Source organism: Theropithecus gelada, chromosome 1 (assembly GCF_003255815.1).
Source record: "Theropithecus gelada isolate Dixy chromosome 1, Tgel_1.0, whole genome shotgun sequence".
NCBI classification, from domain to species: Eukaryota; Metazoa; Chordata; class Mammalia; order Primates; family Cercopithecidae; genus Theropithecus; species Theropithecus gelada.
The window spans coordinates 161,073,726-161,093,621 of record NC_037668.1 but is presented as its reverse complement, the minus strand read 5'-3'; the positions used below and the strand labels follow the sequence as shown (position 1 = coordinate 161,093,621).

General features: G+C 40.8%; 1 protein-coding gene across 6 annotated transcripts in view; it reads left to right on the top strand.

Moving 5' to 3' along the window:
* The window catches only part of MDM4 (MDM4, p53 regulator), a 39,895-nt gene extending 29,538 nt beyond the window's left edge, over positions 1 to 10,357 (top strand). For 3 of the 6 annotated variants that reach the window (XM_025361154.1, XM_025361159.1, XM_025361174.1), the window contains 4 exons: positions 1,343 to 1,503; positions 3,093 to 3,242; positions 5,362 to 5,442; positions 7,689 to 10,357. In XM_025361154.1, coding sequence (XP_025216939.1) covers positions 1,343 to 1,503; positions 3,093 to 3,242; positions 5,362 to 5,442; positions 7,689 to 8,258 — 962 coding nt within the window. In that variant the 3' untranslated portion in view covers positions 8,259 to 10,357. The remainder of the gene's footprint in view (positions 1 to 1,342; positions 1,504 to 3,092; positions 3,243 to 5,361; positions 5,443 to 7,688) is intronic. The other 3 variants (XM_025361165.1, XM_025361184.1, XM_025361193.1) reach the window with 3 other exon arrangements.
* The last annotated feature ends 9,539 nt before the right edge of the window (positions 10,358 to 19,896 follow it).

Sequence of the window (19,896 nt, the reverse complement as noted above, 5' to 3'; positions counted from 1 at the left end):
GGAGTCTCGCTCTGTTGCCCAGGCTGGAGTGCAGTGGCCGGATCTCAGCTCACTGCAAGCTCCACCTCCTGGGTTCACGCCATTCTCCTGCCTCAGCCTCCCGAGTAGCTGGGACTACAGGCGCCTGCCACCTCGCCCGGCTAGTTTTTTGTATTTTTTAGTAGAGACGGGGTTTCACCGTGTTAGCCAGGATGGTCTCGATCTCCTGACCTCGTGATCCGCCCATCTTGGCCTCCCAAAGTGCTGGGATTATAGGCTTGAGCCACCGCGCCCGGCCGGTTTCTGATATTTTCAGTAATGAATAAGTAGAAACATAATTGAAGTTTCCCTGGCCACAGATAAGCCTTTTAGTCAGCAATATTGACATAATTTATAAGTAAATAGGGTAACCTTATGTTCTGGCAAGGACCCACGTATTGCAGAAATTCTTTCACCATATGTACTTCAGCACACATTAATGCCCATGGTTGCTTTGGGCAGGCCTGATGTATTGGGAAGACGTAGAAGAGAATGAGAAAGTAAGAAAGGAGCAGCAGAGCACAACAAAAGTCTGGAGTCTGGGAAAGAAAAGAATATCATGTGATAACAACAGACTTATTAGCAGCCCTCAGTGTCATTCAGATGTACAACATGAGATCTTTTACTTGAAATAATGTGGGGTCTTAGTATTTGTGGTACGTCTAGATACTTAGCTCTAAGAGCCCATTGATCCAGCAAGGGCGTATGTACGTGTTTGGACAACCTAGAGTTTAGTATTTTATAGTGGTTGTTACCCACTAAAACATACGGATTATTGAGAAATGACCCAGAATATGTGGTATCAGTGAGATGGCCTGGACAGTCTTGTGATCGCCTATTATGGTTTGTATTGCCTTGCTTTGATCTTAAGGGTTAGACCACTATGTTACCATCATTTGCATTGCTATTAATCAAACTATTATCAGGCACTATGTACTAGAGCAAGTAATTCTATAGTTTATACATGGTAGGAGTGTTTAAAATGCCAGTAAATGACCATTTAGAAATTCTTTTAGAACAAGGTCATTGTTCAGATGCTTTTGGAGTCTTTTTTTTCCTGTCTTCTCATAGAAGACAATGCTTTTAGAGTTTAGACTTGATAAACGATGATCTACTTGTAGTGTCATTACTTGCTAATGAAGCCTAAACAAGGGAGGAGATTTGAGCTCTGCCACTAAGACAGATACTTGATTTCTGGTTCTTTCTTTCTTAGAACAGGAATTTCTTTTTACCTGTTTGATAAAGAAGTTTTAAGTATTTTAAAGATAGTCTTGGTTATTACGTATTGTGCATAGTTACCATCCTTTTCATTTGACTTCTACAGATGGAGACTTAATTGAAAATTTAACCCAAGATGAGACATCTAGGCTGGACCTTGGATTTGAGGAGTGGGATGTAGCTGGCCTGCCTTGGTGGTTTTTAGGAAACTTGAGAAGCAACTATACACCTAGAAGTAATGGCTCAACTGATTTACAAACAAATCAGGTAAATTTCACATTTGAAGGGGAGTGTTTTTTTTTTTTCTTTTGAAAGGGTAACATTCTTGGTTACTCTTGACCACACATTATATTCTCTAAGAATTCTTATTTACTCCTATAGCGTTAAATACCATCTGTATGCATGTGATACCCAAATCTGTATCTCTAGTCCTTACCTCTTCCCTAAATGCCCAACTTCAGTTTCCAGATGCCTGTTTAACTAACAGCTGTACTTAGAGGATTTGACATTGAACAATTTCAAAATGGAGCTTTTGGCTGTGCGTAGTGGCTCATGCCTGTAATCTCTGGGAGTCTCAGCCTATAACACTGGGAGGCCGAGACAGGAGGATTGCTTGAGCCCAGAAGTTTGAGACCAGCCTGGGCAACATAGATGCCATCTTTACAAAAAGTAAAAAATTAGCCAGGCGTGGTGGCATGTGCCTGTTTTACTATAGTAATAACTGATTCAGCCCCCTCCTTCCTCACTTCCTGTCATTCTTCTTGTTCACTACATGTGTTTTGGATATACCAGGCTCCTTTCTGACCCTGTAGCCCAAAATTCCTTTCTTCCTCAGGCACCTTAAGTTTGTTCTTTACTCTTTCTGGAACTCTCTTCCCCCATATTATTTCTTTGCCTTCTCATGAGTTAGGACTCAACTCAAATGTAATTTCTTCAAAGAGGTCATTCCTGGCCCCTGAGGCTATTACGTTACACAGTTCCAGTAGGTTCCATTCACTTTTTGTTTTGGAGCTGTGTAGTTATAGGTGGTGGCCCTGCAAAACCATCCCCTAGTTAAAATAGCCTCCTCTCTAGCCACTCTTCTCTTTTATCCTATTTTATTCTCCATAGCACTTCTCACTTTGTAAAAATATTGCTATATTTTATATGTGTGTTGTCTGTTTACCACTGAAGTGTAAGGCCAGAGCTTTTGTATTGTTCACCACTTTTTCCATTACCTAGTACCTAGAACAGTATGTGGCACATAATAGGTATTCAGTGAGTATTTGTTTAATAAATGAATGAGTATATAACAGTGGCAAAATAATAAATTGTCTCTCATGAATGTTGTAGAAAAGCATGTCATGAAATACTCATAGATGATTGCAGAAAGAAAGTTCTATATGGAGTTCAGAAAGTGTCAGGACAAAAGGTTTGGGTGACCATCAGTATTTCTCATATTTCTTTAATAAGCATCCTTGACATTTTAAGGGAAAGAATATTTCAGAACTAATGGAATGTTTTCTAGCTTCTTAGAGTGTCACCTGTAGAAGGGAATTTAGGGAACAGATTCTGTTTACTTGAGCAACTACAAGTCCTTACCTTTTAAACTCTTCAGTACTGTTTCTCAGGTGTTATACCTGATTGAGTGTTAAAAGAGGAAAGTCCATGCCTGGCACTATTATATCCATCCATTAGTTTATCCATAGTAGGTGTCAAGTAGATATGTGTTGAATGAATACATGTCCACTGAATAAAGGCAAGATGTTCTTTGGCGATGTAGTGTGACGACATTGAGTTTTGGGTTCATTTGTGTTGTTTCAACATGTCTGATAAACCTCTGAATACAGAAACTCATGTTTGTTTTTTTCTATTAGGATGTGGGTACTGCCATTGTTTCAGATACTACAGATGACTTGTGGTTTTTGAATGAGTCAGTATCAGAGCAGTTAGGTGTTGGAATAAAAGTTGAAGCTGCTGATACTGAACAAACAAGTGAAGAAGTAGGGAAAGTAAGCGACAAAAAGGTATGTTGTGGAAAAATTCCATGTTGATTCTGTTTGTGTGCTCATAGTATAATCTGTTCAGATCTCTTTGTATCTCTTTGTATAACAGATTGCTTACATAATCCCCTTTTTAACTTTAATTAATTTTTCAATGCAATTTTAAGATTCACATTAAGTGTTAAGTTAACCAGGGCTGCCTTAAAAGCCCCTACTTAGTCAAAAGCAGTAAGCTATTCTTTTTTTCCCCTGCTTATAGCAACTAGCTATCTTTTTTCTCCCTTTGCTAACAAGGTAAGGTGCTAATCAAGCTTGTCCAACCCACAGCCTGTGAACCACATGCGGCCCAGAACAGCTTTGGATCAACACAAATTCATAAACTTTTTAAAAACATTCTGAGTTTTCTTGTGATTTTTTTTTCCTTTTAGCCCATCAGTTATCATTAGTGTTAGTGTATTTTATGTGTGACCCAAGACAATTCTTCCAGTGTGACCCAGGGAAGCCAAAAGAGTGGACATCTCTGTTCTAAATGAACAGCAGTCTGTAGGAGAAAACTTATTTCTTGGAAATCTTGATAGCTTCCATAGCCATTTTATACCTAAATGGAAAGATAAGATTATTTCTTTGTAGCTATTTTAGAGTTAAAATAGTAGAAAAGAGGGGAGATTGAACTCTGAGTACATATGGTATGTACTCATGAAGTACTCATACATATAGTGTGTACTCATGCACAGATGAAGAGTCATATAGGCAATTTGCTCAACACTCAGAAGAAATTGGGGAGGAGATCCAGTGGCCAGGATGTAGAAGAGTGCTGGTAAACATCCATTGAATAAATACAGCAAAGAAAACCAAACCTAAATTGGGTCATCTTTTTTATTTATTTAAGGGATTTTCATAGGAATTTTGAGTTCCTGAAGGATACCCTAGTATATTCGTTGTAGTCAAATGGTGCTTGGGTTCTCTTAGACTAGTTATATGGGTAGCATTAGAAGGAATGCAGGTGGCTTGAATTAAGACAAAAGTGACATTTGGAAACTTTATTTATTTTTGAGATGGGATCTCACTGTTTGCCCAACCTGGTCTTAAACTTCTTAGCTCAAGTGGTTCTTCCACTTCAGCCTCCCAAGTAGTTGGGGTCACAGGCATGTGCAACCATACCTGGCCTGGGAAACTTTTATAGAGAGAGATGGGACTTAAAATACTTGACCATTTTTGAGAAGGTTGCTGTACAGAGGTTCATAATGGTTTCATAATTGGTTTTATTCCTTTTATTGGACCACAAAACTAGGGCTTTAAATTTTTAAATTCTAAATTTTAAAATTTAGAACACTCCTCACTTTTGAAATGGACTTTTTTTGTTTGTTTGTTTCTGTTTATATGGGCATGTTTTTATAGGACAGCCAGAGTATCACATAACTGGTTTTACTTTTGAATGTGAAAAGTAAAATTTTAAAATATTTTGTTTCATTTTTCCTGTCTGCTTAGATAAAAATTTTCATGTTTAACAATTTGGAGCTTTTCTACTCTGAAGTTATTTATTTATTTATTTGTTTTTAAATTGTTTTAGAGACAAGCTCTTACTCTGTCACCCAGGCTGGAGTGCAGTGGTGAGATCATAGCTTACTGCAAGCTGGAACTCTTGGGTTCAAGCAGTTCTCTTGTCTCAGCCCCGAAGTAGCTGGGACTACAGGTGTGCACCACCACACCTGGCTAATTTTTTAAATTTTTTGTAGAGATAGGGTCTTGCTTTCTTGCCTAGGCCAGTTTCAAACTCCTGGGCTCAAGCGATCCTCCTGCCTTGGCCTCCCAAAGTGCTGAAATTATAGGAACCTGGCTGTAAAATAGCCACCATGCCCAGCTATTTTCTCTAAAGTCATAAATATGGGCATCTTCTCTCTTCTGAATGCAAAATTTATTTGGTAACCCTTCTGGGTGCTTTTCTCTCGTTTGTGCTACTACTGAAATGCCAACTAGATGTACAGAATAATGTGTTTGGTCTTGCATTTAAGCTGTCTCCTTAAGTGCTAGAGATAGGAGCAGAATGTGAGTTTTAAATTGAAGCAGTTGTCTTTTTTGCTTTTAGGTAATTAGCTTCATCTGAAACAAGTAAACATTACTAATGAGATTTTTGCCTTCACAGGTGATTGAAATGGGAAAAAATGATGACCTTGAGGACTCTAAGTCCTTAAGTGATGATACTGATGTAGAAGTTACCTCTGAGGTATGAATCTCTAGCTAAAGCTATTTTGCACCAGCCCCATCTTCAGATGATGTAATCCCAGCAGTTCATTTGTGTTGAAGAGTGCTGCTTTTCCCCCCATTTCTGTCTCCCTTGCATAGTTGCTAAGTGATGTTGATTTCTTTATGTCTTTTAAGAGGTTTTTATTAGAACTTAAGAAGAGAAAGGGATAAGTTGATCTTAACCTCTCCCTACCTTGAAAAGGATGATATAAATGCCTCTGTGTGCCTTTCTCCCTGCCATCAAATCTCTTTGGAGACACAAAGTTATTCAAAATAGTCCTGCCCTGCTTTCCCTGACTCAACACCTCTCTGCAATCCAAAGACAGACCCATAGGCTATCTAAAATTATTTGTTGAGTATAAAAATAATATTGTCATTGTTTTCTTAAAAAGAAGCAAATGGAAAACAGCTTCATTTCCACACAGATTAGTATTAATGGAGGACTATTAAAGAAGATTTGATATTCCGCTCTTAGGTTAATAGGGATGGATTTGTCACTAGTTGACAACTGAAGTCTAGACCCAAATGTATACCTTGCTTTTTTCTTGCTATTTCCCCATGTTTCTTTTAGTCTTGCCACAGGTAACACACTATGGGAAAAAGGTTGGTGGAGGAAGGGTAAGAAGGGGATTTTACATTTTGCTGCTTGAAAAGAGAAACATTTTTAGATTGTTTCTGGTGTTGATCCTTCCCCTAATCCCACCACACCACTGTTGACCATTATGGTAGTTCATTGCCCATTATCTGTGTGTAGCTTAGTAATAAAGTGAAATATATTGGTCCAGGAAGTGTTCTTGACCATAATACAAATAACAGAGATAAAAGTTTCCATCTGTTTTTTTGAGATGGAGTTTCACTCTTGTTGCCAAGGTTGGAGTGCAATGGCACAATCTCGGCTCACTGCAACCTCCGCCTCCCAGGTGCAAGTAATTCTCCTGCCTCAGCCTCCCGAGTAGCTGAGATTACAGGCATGTGCTACCACGCCCGGCTAATTTTGTATTTTTAGTAGAGATGAGGATCTCCATGTTGGTCAGGCTGGTCTCGAACTTCCGACCTCAGGTAATCCGCCTGCCTTGGCCTCCCAAAGTGCTGGGGTTACAGGCATGAGCCACCACTCCTGGCCACGTTTCCATCTTAATCAGACTTCTGTGACTACTTGGGCACAGAAAACCTATTAAGCAAATAGACTGTATTTCATCAAATCAAAGATGCCATTGAATTTAATAAGCCCTATTTTATGTCCTACTAAGAAAAAGTGGTGTAATTTAAACTGTGGCACACCATCAATCACGAATTCCAAATCTTTACGAAGTTCCTTGGATTATTTGTATAGCATTTTAAATGAGATTGGAAGATCTTAGACTGGCAAGAGTGTTTTGAGGCCGTCTGGAGTCAGTTTAACACATGGTCGTGTGGCCTCTCAGTCTGGACAATTGAGTTATGACTTCTAGACTTAAAGTGCTTGGCCTTTGACCTGAAAGTAACCAAGTTCAGCTTATGTGAAATCATTGATCCTGTCAAAGCCAGGCAGTTAACCACATTAAATATTCTTACTTGTTCTTACATTAAATATTCTTACTTGTTTTGTAGCTATTTTTGAATTAAGCAAAGCATTTAAAATTGATTGAGATCTAGTATCTCCTAATTTGAATATGGAAAAGTAGGGAAAAATTACTTGGCATTCAAGGACAAGAACATTTATTTTTCAGAGGGCATGATTTAGGCATGCAATTATACCTATAATCCTGGGTACAATGAGAGTGCATGAGTAAATTTAGTAGTTTTCACATCTCATCTGTTTTAGCTGTCTTTTTTGCCAAATTTTATAATATTTGCTATTAGTGTTGAAAACAATGACAGTCTTTGTTCTTCAGCCTCTTGCCCGATAAAGGAGTAAGTTGTGCAAAAAAAAGTAACTCCAAAGAAGCCCATAAGGTACAGCAGACAATGTAAATTTCACTGAGATGAGGTAGAAAGCCAGAATAATTTAACTTTCTTAAAGATAGCTATATCAGATTTTGGCTCGAATATAGCAGTTGTGGCACTATTGGTGTAAAACTTCCAAAGACTTTCCTTCATGTGGCTATAGAATTTGTTCAAATCCTAGGCTAGATCACTGGTGTGAAATAGCTTAGTGAGAGGATGTGAATGAATTTGGCCTCCTTTCCTTTTTCTCAGCATCATATTAACCCCCTGAGTATTAATTGGCTTCGCTTGTCTTTGTAGGACGAGTGGCAGTGTACTGAATGCAAGAAATTTAACTCTCCAAGCAAGAGGTACTGTTTTCGTTGTTGGGCCTTGAGGAAGGATTGGTATTCAGATTGTTCAAAGTTAACCCATTCTCTCTCCACATCTGATATCACTGCCATACCTGAAAAGGAAAATGAAGGAAATGATGTCCCTGATTGTCGAAGAACCATTTCGGCTCCTGTCGTTAGGCCTAAAGATGTGTATATAAAGAAAGAAAACTCCAAACTTTTTGATCCTTGCAACTCGGTGGAATTCTTGGATTTGGCTCACAGTTCTGAAAGCCAAGAGACCATCTCAAGCACGGGAGAACAGTTAGATAACCTTTCTGAACAGAGAACAGATACAGAAAACATGGAGGATTGCCAGAACCTCTTGAAGCCGTGTAGCTTATGTGAGAAAAGACCACGAGACGGGAACATTATTCATGGGAGGACAGGCCATCTTGTCACTTGTTTTCACTGTGCCAGAAGACTAAAGAAGGCTGGGGCTTCATGCCCTATTTGCAAGAAAGAGATTCAGCTGGTTATTAAGGTTTTTATAGCATAATGGTAGTAGAACATAAAAATGCGTTTCTTCAATTCACTTACACATTGTTTGAAAATCAGTCCTTTATTTAATTTTATTTCTTACCTGTCAGAATGTTCTTAGGCATCAAAATCCGAGGTAGCTGTAGGAAAAATACTGGAGCTAACAATGAAGAACAGAAGTAATCTGATTAGTCAAATTATGAAGTGCCGTGGATTACTTTATGCAGCAGTCAGGTACATAGGTAGGTGAACCCAAAAGAAAAACTCTTGAAAAACAAGAGATTTCTTCCATGCACATTTACAGTGTTGAGGTATAATTAACATGATAAGGTGTTTCCTTGTAACGAGTTGTAGAAATCTGAGTAACCACCCCAAAAAAGCAATAGAATGTTTCTGTCACCCCAAAATACTCCCTTCTGCCCCTTTTCAGACAGTCCTTCAGCTATTTCAAGGCTCTCACCCTAGATTAGTTTTTTTTTGCACTTTTTTTTTCGAGGATATAGGGGAGGTGTGGGGTGACAGGGTCTGTCTTGTTCTGTCTCCCAGGCTGAAGTGCAGTGCAGTGGTATGATCATGGCTCACTGCAGCCTTGGTCTCCTGGGAATAAGTGGTCTTCCCACTTCAGCCTCCTGAATAGCTGAGACTGTAGACTAGCATAACCACACTGGCTAATTTTTTGTGGAGATGAAGTCCCACTGTGTTGCCCAGGCTGGTCTCAAACTCCTGGGCTCAAACAATCCTTCCGCCTCAGCCTTCCAAAGTGCTGAGATTATAGTCATGAGCCGCCTAGTCTGGCCCTTTTGCAAGACTTTAATCCGACATCTAAATTTTTGAAATTTAAGTACTTACAAAGGATATACTATCCAACATACTGCATATTATATATGTGCTTTAAAGTTTTTTTTTTTTTTTTGAGAGACAGGGTCTCACTTTGTCATCCAAGCTGGAGTGCAGTGGTGCAAACATGGCTCACCTCCTGGGCTCAAGTGATCTCCAGCTTCAGCTTCCCTCACAGGCATTTACTGTCTCACCCAGTTAATTAAAAAAATTTGTAGACAGCGTCTCATTATGTTGCCCAGGCTGGTCTCGAACTCCTGGGTTTAAGTGATTCCCCTGCCTCAGCCTCCCAAAGTATTGGGCTTATAGCCATAAGCCACTATGCTTGGCTTAAAGATATTTTTATGAAAGCCCTGGGGCAGATTTAGCTGATTATAGAAAAAGTCCTGTCATATAAACTGGCAAAGCCTGTTCTCAGTTTAATTAGCCAAATCAGACTTAACTTCAGTCAGAACATGTCTTGGTTTTCATTCAGATAAATGCACAAACATACTTCTCCAGCGCAGCCTTCAGAAGGATCAGTTCCTTTTTTTTTTTTTTTTTTTTTTTTCTTTTCTAGACAGGATCTTGCTCTGTCGCCTAGGCTGGAGTGCACTGGCACAATCACAGTTCACTGCAGCCTCGACCTCCCAGATCCAAGCAGTCCTCCCACCTAAGCCTCCCAAGTAGCTGGGACTATAGGCGCGTGCCACCATGCCCAGCTGATTTTTGTATTTTTTGTACAGATAGCATTTTGCCATGTTGCCCAGGCTGGTCCCAAACTCCTAGCCTCAAGCAACTGTCCTGCCTCAGCCTCTCCAAGTGCTAGGAGTATAGTCCTGAGCTACTGCCCCCTACCCTCTTTGCCTCTTAGGAGTCATTTAGATTTTTTTTTTATCCTTTTGTTTAGTGCCTCTGGAGCTGCTTGCACCATCTTTAAGTTGGTTTCCATAGAGCTATGCATGTATCCTTACCCCATGGGAAAATGTTGGTGTATGCATGTGTCATTTTGGAGACCAAGGCCCTAGAACTGTCAAACTTAAGGATCGTAAAAATCACGAGAGTTGCTTGTTAAAAATGCCCAAACCCCCCGAGACTGATCCCTGAGATCTGGACCAGGAATTTGCACTTGAACAAGTGTTTCTGGAATCTCTATGCAAGTTTTATACAGAACATGCTTTTGGAATTCTTGCCTTAGACAAGAGTGTCCAATCTTTTGGCTTCCCTGGTCCACATTGGAAGAAGAAGAATTGTCTTGGACCACACATAAAATACACTAACACTAGCAATAGCTGATGAGCTTAAAAAAAAAATTGTGGGCCAGGTATAGTGGCTCATGTCTGTAATCCTAGCACTTTGGGAGGCTGAGGCGAGTGAATCACCTGAGGTCGGGAGTTCGAGACCAGCCTGACCAACACAGAGAAACCCCATCTCTACTAAAAATACAAAAAATTAGCCGGGCATGGTGGCACATGCCTGTAGTCCCAGCTACTCAGGAGGCTGAGGCAGGAGAATTGCTTGAACCTGGGAGGTGGAGGTTGCGGTGAGCTGAGGTTGCGCCATTGCACCCCAGCCTGGGCAGCAGTAGCGAAACTCTGTCTCAGAAAAAAAAAATCTCATAATGTTGTTGTTGTTTTTGTTTGTTTGTTTTAGAGACAGCGTCTCACTCTGTTGCCCAGGCTAGAGTGCAATGGCACGATCTCTGCTCACCGCAACCTCTGCCTCCTGGGTTCAAGTGATTCTTCTGCCTCAGCCTCCCAAGTAGCTGGGACTACAGGCACATACCACCATGCCCGGCTAATTTTTGTATTTTTAGCAGAGATGGGATTTCACTATGTTGGCCAGGCTGGTCTCAAACTCCTGACCTCATGACCCACACCCCTCGGCCTCCCGAAGTGCTGGGATTATAGGCGTGAGCCACCGCACCCAGCCAAGTTATAATTTTTAATAAAACTTAAGAAGAATTAAGCATTTTACTTATGTTTATAGATATTTGATCTTAATTTGGCACATCATTGCCCACGAAAGAATCCTCTTATGCTACTCAGCTTTACTCCTGTTCCTGCTTGCTCACCAGGGTTTTTCACTGCTTCTGTTAGCACTAAGTACTTAGGCGATCCTAAGCTATGTTCTTGAGCCGAATTTCATCTTCACTTGTAGGAAACTTTATTTCTTTTCTTTTTTTTTTTAAATTTGAGATGGAGTTTTGCTCTTGTCGACCAGGCTGGAGTGCAATGGAGTGCTTGGCTCACTGCAACCTCCGCCTCCCAGTTTCAGATGATTCTCCTGCCTCAGCCTCCCAAGTAGCTGGGATTACAGGTGTGCACCACCATGTCTGGCTAATTTCGTATTTTTAGTAGAGATGGTGCCACCATGTTGGTCAGGCTGGTCTCAAACTCCTGACCTCAGGTCATCCACCCACCTTGGCCTTGCAAAGTGCTGGGATTACAGGCGTGAGCCACAGTGCCCAGCTTAAACTGTTTTCGTGATCTGTTTTTGATTTTGTTCTTTTTTCCTTGCCACTGCGGTACAGATTTTTTTTACTCACTGCCACTAAACTAAAGCAAGGCATAGTTTATATGTGAAGTGTTCAGAGTTTACTGCTATAAGGAAACTTCCTAATACTGACATTCACCTTTTAGCTGTAGTTATTGGGACCATGTGCTCTGGTTTTCTGGAGACTGCCAGTTTGCTCCCTTCTGCATCCCACCTGGTTTGTTTCTGTCTGTCCCCTTTCACTTTCAAATGTCTTCATTTGGATGTTAAATTATATGGTCACCTAGTTATAGGTAAGCCATGCTTGAGTTGAAATCTTGATGGTGAGGAAAGATCTGTGTCATTGGAGCTCATTGTTTCTGCTGCAATGTGCCATAGACTATGAATAATGAAATCATACCACATTACCATCAGAATTCTTGTTTTAGTTGTCATTTAAATTAATAGTTATGATTGTTATCTTGGGCAAAAAGTTCAGAGATGACAAATCATTAGAACAACGATGAATTTCAGTATTATGGCTAAAAAGTTCCTCTGTCTCAATATTAACTCACTCTCCTTGCAGTGTACTTAACAGTAATTGGTATGCTTTTTTTTTAATGCTTAAATCAGACTTTATAAAAATCTTAAACCAGGCCTTTAATATGGTATGCCATTTCGCCAGTCTACCAATGGAATAGTATGGGCTTCTAATCTTAGGCTTGTACAATGGATTGAAGTTGAGCCATGCCAGCCTCTGCACTGCCACTAATTTGTATAATACAAGATTGAGTCACTGCCAAGCATTTGAAATATGCAGTTGTGTTTTAATTATAATTTATGTATAGTTAGATGTATGTAATGCATTGTGTGATATTATTTGGTTTGTAAGAATTTATTTTTAAGGGTCACGGCCATTTGTAATATTTTTGTGTGTGTAAATTCAATGCAATGTTGGCTCCCTTGAAAAGTCACTGATATATTGGTGCATGTTCTTCTGTTCCATAATACAAAGCTATGTAATGTTACCTCTTGACTCACTTTGAAAGGAAGACAATTGTTAATGAGATATTTGAATTTTTTCCCCTCAGAATTATGTGAATTTCTGATATATGGCTTTAGATACTGTGAATCTGTTTTCCATTTAGTCAGTTATCTGCTTAAATTGTTCAGAATTACATCCTAAGGAGCCGTTTGTTCTGATGGTTCTCCCACTCATGAGTGTGCATGTGTGCAAGCACGTTTTGATCCTGATGCTTCCTTTGCTAAAAATGGCCGTAGATTAGGAACTAGCTATGTTTTTAGAATCTGCACTTCAAAGATAAAGGAACCAGTAAGCTCTCTCATGTACCGAACCTGAAATGTATAGTGTTTACAAATGTCTGGAATTTTGCACTGCCATAGGGAATGTTAAGGTTACTTGGCTGGAATTTATCAGACTGTGAGTAAACAAGTTGAAGTTTAGCAGATGAGGGGGAATATTGAGGCCCCTAAGGCTAAACAGAATAATCAATGTCTGAGATAGCGGCTGATGTGGCTCCCCAGGCCTAATTTGGGAACAGTTTTTCCTGATTGCTTTGAGAAGTACTTTGTGTTGAAGAAATTTTCATTTTGCTTGCCATTGCTATATTCTCCCTTTATAGGAGCCACCGGGCTTCTTTGCTTTTGTGGGAAATGTCCCATTAGCATTTCAGATCTTTTGATATGCACTAATGCTGTTATTGGTAATGCTGTTATTGGTGAATATAGCATAGTTAAATAAACTGTTACAGTAAATCTACACTTGGATTTACTGCACCTCTACCAATAGCCTTTTGAATGACTGAAAGTGTTACAGAAAAAGAGGCATGTCTGCAGAAAGAGGTAGCTAATATTTTTTGGTATTTTATCTGAAATCCAACATGCTGCTTCCCTACAGGTTGTTTTCCTTCTTATGATCCTCATTGAATCCCCTCTGGGAGCACAGGACAGTTAGTAGAACTCTCCTTTTCTTTTCTTTTCTTTTTTTTTTTTTTTAAAGATGGTGTCTCTCTCTGTCGCCCAGGCTGGAGCGCAGTGGCGCGATCTCGGCTCACTGCAACCTCTGCCTCCCGGGTTCATGCCATTCTCCTGCCTCAGCCTCCCTAGTAGCTGGGACTACAGGTGCCCGCCACCACGCCCAGCTAAGTTTTGTATTTTTAGTGGAAACAGGGTTTCACCGGATTAGCCAGGATGGTCTTGATCTCCTGACTGTGATCCGCCCGCCTCAGCCTCCCAAAGTGCTGGGATTACAGGCGTGAGCCACCACGCCTGGCCAGAACTCTCCATTTCTTAAGGTGAAGAGGGTCAAGGATACCTAAAAAGGGTCAAATAATGCTAGAAGAGCAATTTTTCTTTCAGAGCAGTTACTGTAATTTGGCAAATGCTTTATCGAAGATTGATATTAGGTTAGGGGCGGTGACTCAATGCCTGTAATCCCAGCACTTTAGGAGGCCAAGGTGGGTGGATTGCCTGAGCTCAAGAGTTCGAGACCAGTCTGACCAGTATGGTGAAACCCTGTCTCTACTAAAAATACAAAAATTAGCCGGTTGTGGTGGTGTGTACATGTAGTCCCAGCTACTCAGGAGGTTGAGACAGGAGAATCACTTGAATCCGAGAATCACTTGAATCACAATCTCTGGCTTGCAGTGAGCCAAGACCGCACCACTGCGCTCCTACCTGGGCGACAGAGCGAGACTCAGTCTCAAAAAAAAAAGAAAAAAGAAAATTGACATTTATCATTATAACAGCTATCTGAAGGCATTTTTTTTTAACAGTCAAGTACTGATATCAACAGACAAATATTTCTGATCAGATAGTCCCTGTCAACAGAGTAGCAAATGTGGTTTCATAAAGTGGGAAGAAAACAGCATGTTAAAATAACTTTTTGGGAGACTGATTTGAGTAATAATAAAACTCTGGTCTCCCTTAGAAAAAACCCTTTCTTCCACCTTTACTGTGTCATTTATATCCCCTTAGTTCAAAGTTGTTATCTTATTTCTGGATATTGCTTTTATACCAAAGACCCTTATCAGTCCTTGTAACTACAGTATCTTTAGATAAGATTCCTCTTCCCAGGGAAAGAGGGAATGTTTCTGTTGCAGAGTTAGGCAGTAGATGGGAAGCTGTGATGGCAGAGCTACTATCGTAGTTGAGGCTTCCTTTTTGTGTGTGACGGGGGATGGGGAAGTTAGCTCCCCTGTTGTCTCAGCACTAAGAAATTGAGGTCAGGCCAGGCGCAGTGGCTCACTTCTGTTATCCCAGCACTTGGGCGGCCAAAATGGGCAGATTGCTTGAGCTCAGGAGCTCAAGACCAGCCTGGGCAACATGGCGAAACCCTGTTTCTACCAAAAATAGAAAAAATAACTGGGCGTGGTGGGTGCACGCTTGTTGTCCCAGCTACTCAGGAAGCTGAGGTGGGAGGATCGCTTGAGCCTCGGAGGTGGAGGTTGCAGTGAGCTGAGATGGCACCACTGCAATCCAAGGTGGGTGACAGAGACCCTGTCTCAAAGAAATTGAGGCCAGACTTCCTTCTAACATGATTATTTTTTTCTCTGTAGTTTGCCTCATTTTTTCACTTCCTTTTCAATGAGAATTGAAGTGTTTCTTTTGGGGTTTTTTCTTCCCCCTTTAAAAATCAACAGGAAATATTTCAAAGGATGGATGAAATGCTTGGCTTCCTCAGCACTTGGCAAGGTAGACCTCATAGCAACCTCTGAATATGACTTTCTTTAGTCTCTAGCTGTGCACTATTAAGTGCCTCTTGGGGTGGAGGTAGAGTAAGTATTGAGTGCCAGTCTTGACCTCCATATGCCTCAGTTTTTCGTATCTATAAAAAGCAGTACACATACCTACCCTTCTACCTCATAGTTTGTCGTGGGGATTCAATATGGGAGAGCGACTTTGAAGCCTATTAATATCCTTGAAGAGATCTAAGAACTATTATGCTCTGGGTGTACCAAGCTCTGGGTATATATTCAGAATACCTCATGTTCTGGAAGCTGAGCACAAGCTCTCCTTTATTGCCTGCCTGGCAGAGCCTTTTTGCTTACTGCAAGCCCTTTTACCCATGTTTCTAGTTTAGGTATTCTTTCTTTGATATGAGGCTCTTGACTAGAAAAGAGTTCTTTCTCTAGGTGTTCTGAGAGAAGTTTGTAAATTTGGATAGTACATTCTATCCTGATAAAACCATCTTGCTGTGGTCTTGATGTACAAAACTTTTTTCTTTTCTTTTCTTTTTTTTTTTTTTGAGACAGTCTCAGTCTGTCGCCCAGGCTGGAATGCAGTGGCGTGATCTTGGCTCACTGTAAGCCTCTTGGGTTCAAGCGATTCTCCTGCCTCAGCCTCTCAAGTAGCTGGGACTACAGGCATGCACCATCACACCTGGCTAATTTTTGTATATTTAGTAGAGAAAGGGTTTCACCATGTTGGCGAGGCTGGTCTCGAACTCGACCTCAGGCGATCTGCCTGTCTTGGCCTCCCAAAGTACTGGGATTACAGGCGTGAGCCACCATGCCTGGCCCAAAATGTCTCTACGTACACTTGAGTAGGTGGCATAAAATGCACTGCCCATATATAGAAAACATGCAGTTTTCCAAATGTTTCCGATCAGAGAGTCACAATCAAGAGCAGCAAATGTGGTTTCATAAAGTGGGAAGAAAGTGGCAATTTAAAATAACTTTTTGGGAGACTGAATTGAGTAATAAAACTTCAGTCTCTCACAAAAAAAAAATAATAATAATAACCTTTCGAATGTGGCCAGCTCACTAAATGAGGAAAGAGGAAGGCATTTTCTGCATTCTTGCCTAGTTTTCTTTATAAGCGCCATGAAATTAATAGCTGTCTTTTTGGTGTTTGCACTATGTAATGCTTTTAATACTTTTTAATTGTGCTTTTTTGTGTATTAAATGTTTTTCCTTTTGCCATTGTGTGTTGTCATTATTTGTGAAATAGGTAATTTTATGTATGTAACAGTTAAATCTCATTGCTATTCTATCTTTTTCTGATAGACCAAAGATATAACAGAAAATTACTTCTGTGACTTCTTTGGGGGAAGTTAATGGACTCAAAATCAGCAGCATTGGATATTTTCCCCCACTTACCTTTTAGAGCAGTTGCCATGTTTATTTTCAGGGTCCCAATCCTAAAGAAATCCACCAAATTTTATAGAGTATTTTCTAACATTGAGCTTGTGGTTTTAAATTGTGGCTAGTATGAGAGGTACTGAGGGTTTGTCACATCATACGCATTAATCAGTTGGTATGCCTAGCATCTGCTAGGGTCTCTACTGGTGGTTCTTAAACTTTTGGGGATTATAGTCCTCCTTGAAAAGCTAATGAATCTCATGAAACCTCTTCTTATAAGTAGCACAATATTAAACATCAATTTCAGGGCTTCATTGAAGCCACTGATCCATGACCCTCAGGTTCTGTTCTTTGGAGGGATACCAAAGAAGAGTGAATGGGCTACAAAGCTTGGTAGCACATAGGCTTTTCAAAAGGTCATTCACTTGCAGCTAAAGCCATTAAGGTGAGTGAAACATCTGGCTAGTTGTCCTGAGCTTCGATGGGGGCTGGATTACCATATAGTTGGTGCAGATTGGTGTGAACTGTATAGTTCTTGGGGCACTCTTCATAGGCTGCCATATAAATGATATCCTTTGGAGATATGTAATATATATCTGAGGAGGCCTTGGGGATGGGGTGGGGTGATACTGGACACATGGTAACTTTTTTTTTGAGACAGGGTCTTGTTTTGTCACCCAGGCTGAAGTGCAGTGGCGAGAGGTTCACAGCAGCCTTGATCTCCTGGCTGAAGCAATCCAGCCATCTCAGCCCCCCGAGTAGCTGAGACCACAGGCATGCACCACCATGTCTGGCTGGATTTTTTGTGTTTGAAGAGATGGGGTTTTGCCATGTTGCCCAGGCTGGTCTCGAACTCCTGGGCCCAAGTAATCACCCACCTCAGCCTCCCAAAGTGCTGGGTTTACAGGCGCGAGCCACCATATCGGGCCCCCAGTATTTTTAAAGTGAAAACAAGGAGCATTAGAAACAATAATGAGGCCAGTTTCTTTGTCTACTTAAGCCTTTTCACATTTTGTACATGACCTCTGTAAGGTACTCTAATGCGATTGCAACTGCATAACATGTTTCCTGGGGTTTTCCATCCTGCTCACCTTGAGTTCCTGGTGCTGTAGATGTATCATCTTTGTTGAATGTATTTTTGATACTAGAGGAAGAAGGCAAGCAGAAACTGGTAACTGAGCTTACAGAGTATTGCAGGTTTTTTTGAAGACAAGGTCTCGCTTTGTACCCCAGGCTGGAGTGCAGTGATGCAATCGACTCATCACAGCCTCAGCCTTTTAGGCTCAAGTGGTAAGAGTCCTCCTCAGCCTCCTGAGTAGTTGGGACCACAAGCTCATGCCACTTCACCTGGCTAATTTAAAATATTTGTGTGTGTGTGTGAGGAGGTGTGGTCTTACTATGTTGCTCATGTTTGTCTAGAACTCCTGAGCTCAAGCGATCCTCCCACCTCAGCCTCCCAAAATGTTGTTTTTGCCTGGCACAAACTATTGTTAGTAGGTAAATTTCACATCAGTGCTTGTTTTGAGGGTTTGGGGTTTTTTGTTTGTTTGTTTTTGCTGGAGTTACACAAGTCCATCATATAAAGGTATGAAAAGAGTTATTGCTATTAGGAAAAATTCAAATCATTACAGGTTTGGGCTTACAGGGTTAACCTTGTGATGTCTGTCCCCAACTCTGAATTCATTTGATTAGTCCTCTTTAAAATAAAGGATTAAGTTCATTCAATACGTTAAAAACTTCAGCTGAATTAAATTTAAAGGAGTTTAGTAGAGCAATGAATGATTCACGAATTGGGCAGCCCCCAGAATCAGCAGATTCAGAGAGACTCCAGGGATGTCTCATGGTCAGAACAAATTTATAGACAAAATAGGGAAGTGATGCAGAGAAATAGGCAGTGAGGTACAGAAACAGCTGGATTGGTTACAGGTTGGCGTTTGCCTTATTTGAACACAGTCTGAACACTCAGCAGTGTATGAGTGGTTGAAGTATGACTGATGGGATTGGCCAAGACAGCTATCGTTACAGGCACATACTCTTAGGTTTTCAGTCTTATCTGCCTATTAAGCTAGGTTACAGTTCATCCACAGGGACTCAAATATAGAAGTATGGAGTCGTTCTCAGGCCATATTTGGTTTGCTTTAACAAATAAATACTTATAAATAAATACAAATAAATGTTAATCTGAGCCAGAGACTGGTTGATACTGAGAATACAACAGGAAGGAAGCTGCTCTAAAGTTGCCTATGGCCCAACAGTGGAGTTAGATACTTAAGACGGTTTCCACGTGAGCCAAGGAAGCAGTAGCTGAAAGAACTAAAGGAGAGAGAATGGCTTTTGGGGGGAACTCTTAAGTGTTTGATGTGCCTGGAGCAAACAATGTGCTTGAAAAAGTGATGACAGATGGGGCTGGAGTGGGAAGGGGGCCAGGTGATGAAAGTGTGATATGCCAACCTAGTAGGTTTGAATGTTATCCTGAAGGTAGTGGAACGCTACAAAGATCTTAAGCAGGAGAGTGACATCATATCGGCATTTTTGAAAGATCCTTCTGGCTGCATTGGTGAGAGTAGACTGGAGTGCTGTTTAGAGCCGGGATAACACTGAGGCCATGACAGCAATCTGGGCTGAATTGATACTCCTGCAGTCATGGCAGTGGGCCGGGCAAGAATAGTAATAGATGCATTATTATAATAGAACACTTAGTAGGTGCTGACTTGACATCTGTTATTCCATGAAGTATTTAAGGCTCAGAGATGCTAAATAGCTCGTCAAAGGCAATTCAGAATTGCAGATAGTCAGTGGTTAAACCCAGTATGTTTGAGACAAAAGCCCAAAAGAAGTGCAAGGATTTGAGAGAAATCAAGGTAAAAGAAGAGACAGACTTCATGACAATGTGTGCACTTTAAACAATGTATGTTTAAAGTGACCATTGTTTTTAGGAAAAAAAAGATGAATAAATGTGGTTTGAGGGAAGCGGGGAGTCGAGGATGCTGGGTAACTGGTGGATGGTGGTGCCATTCATTGAGATGAAGACTATAGGGCCGGGCGTGGTGGCTCACATCTATAATCCCAGCACTTTGGGAAGCTGAGGTGGGCAGATCACCTGAGGTCAGGAGTTCGAGACCAGTCTGGCCAACATGGTGAAACCCTGTCTCTACTAAAAATACAAAAATAAGCCGGGTGTGGTGGAGTGAGCCTGTAGTTCCAGCTACTCAGGAGACAGGCAGGAGAATTGCTTGAACTTGGGGAGGCAGAAGTTGCAGTGAG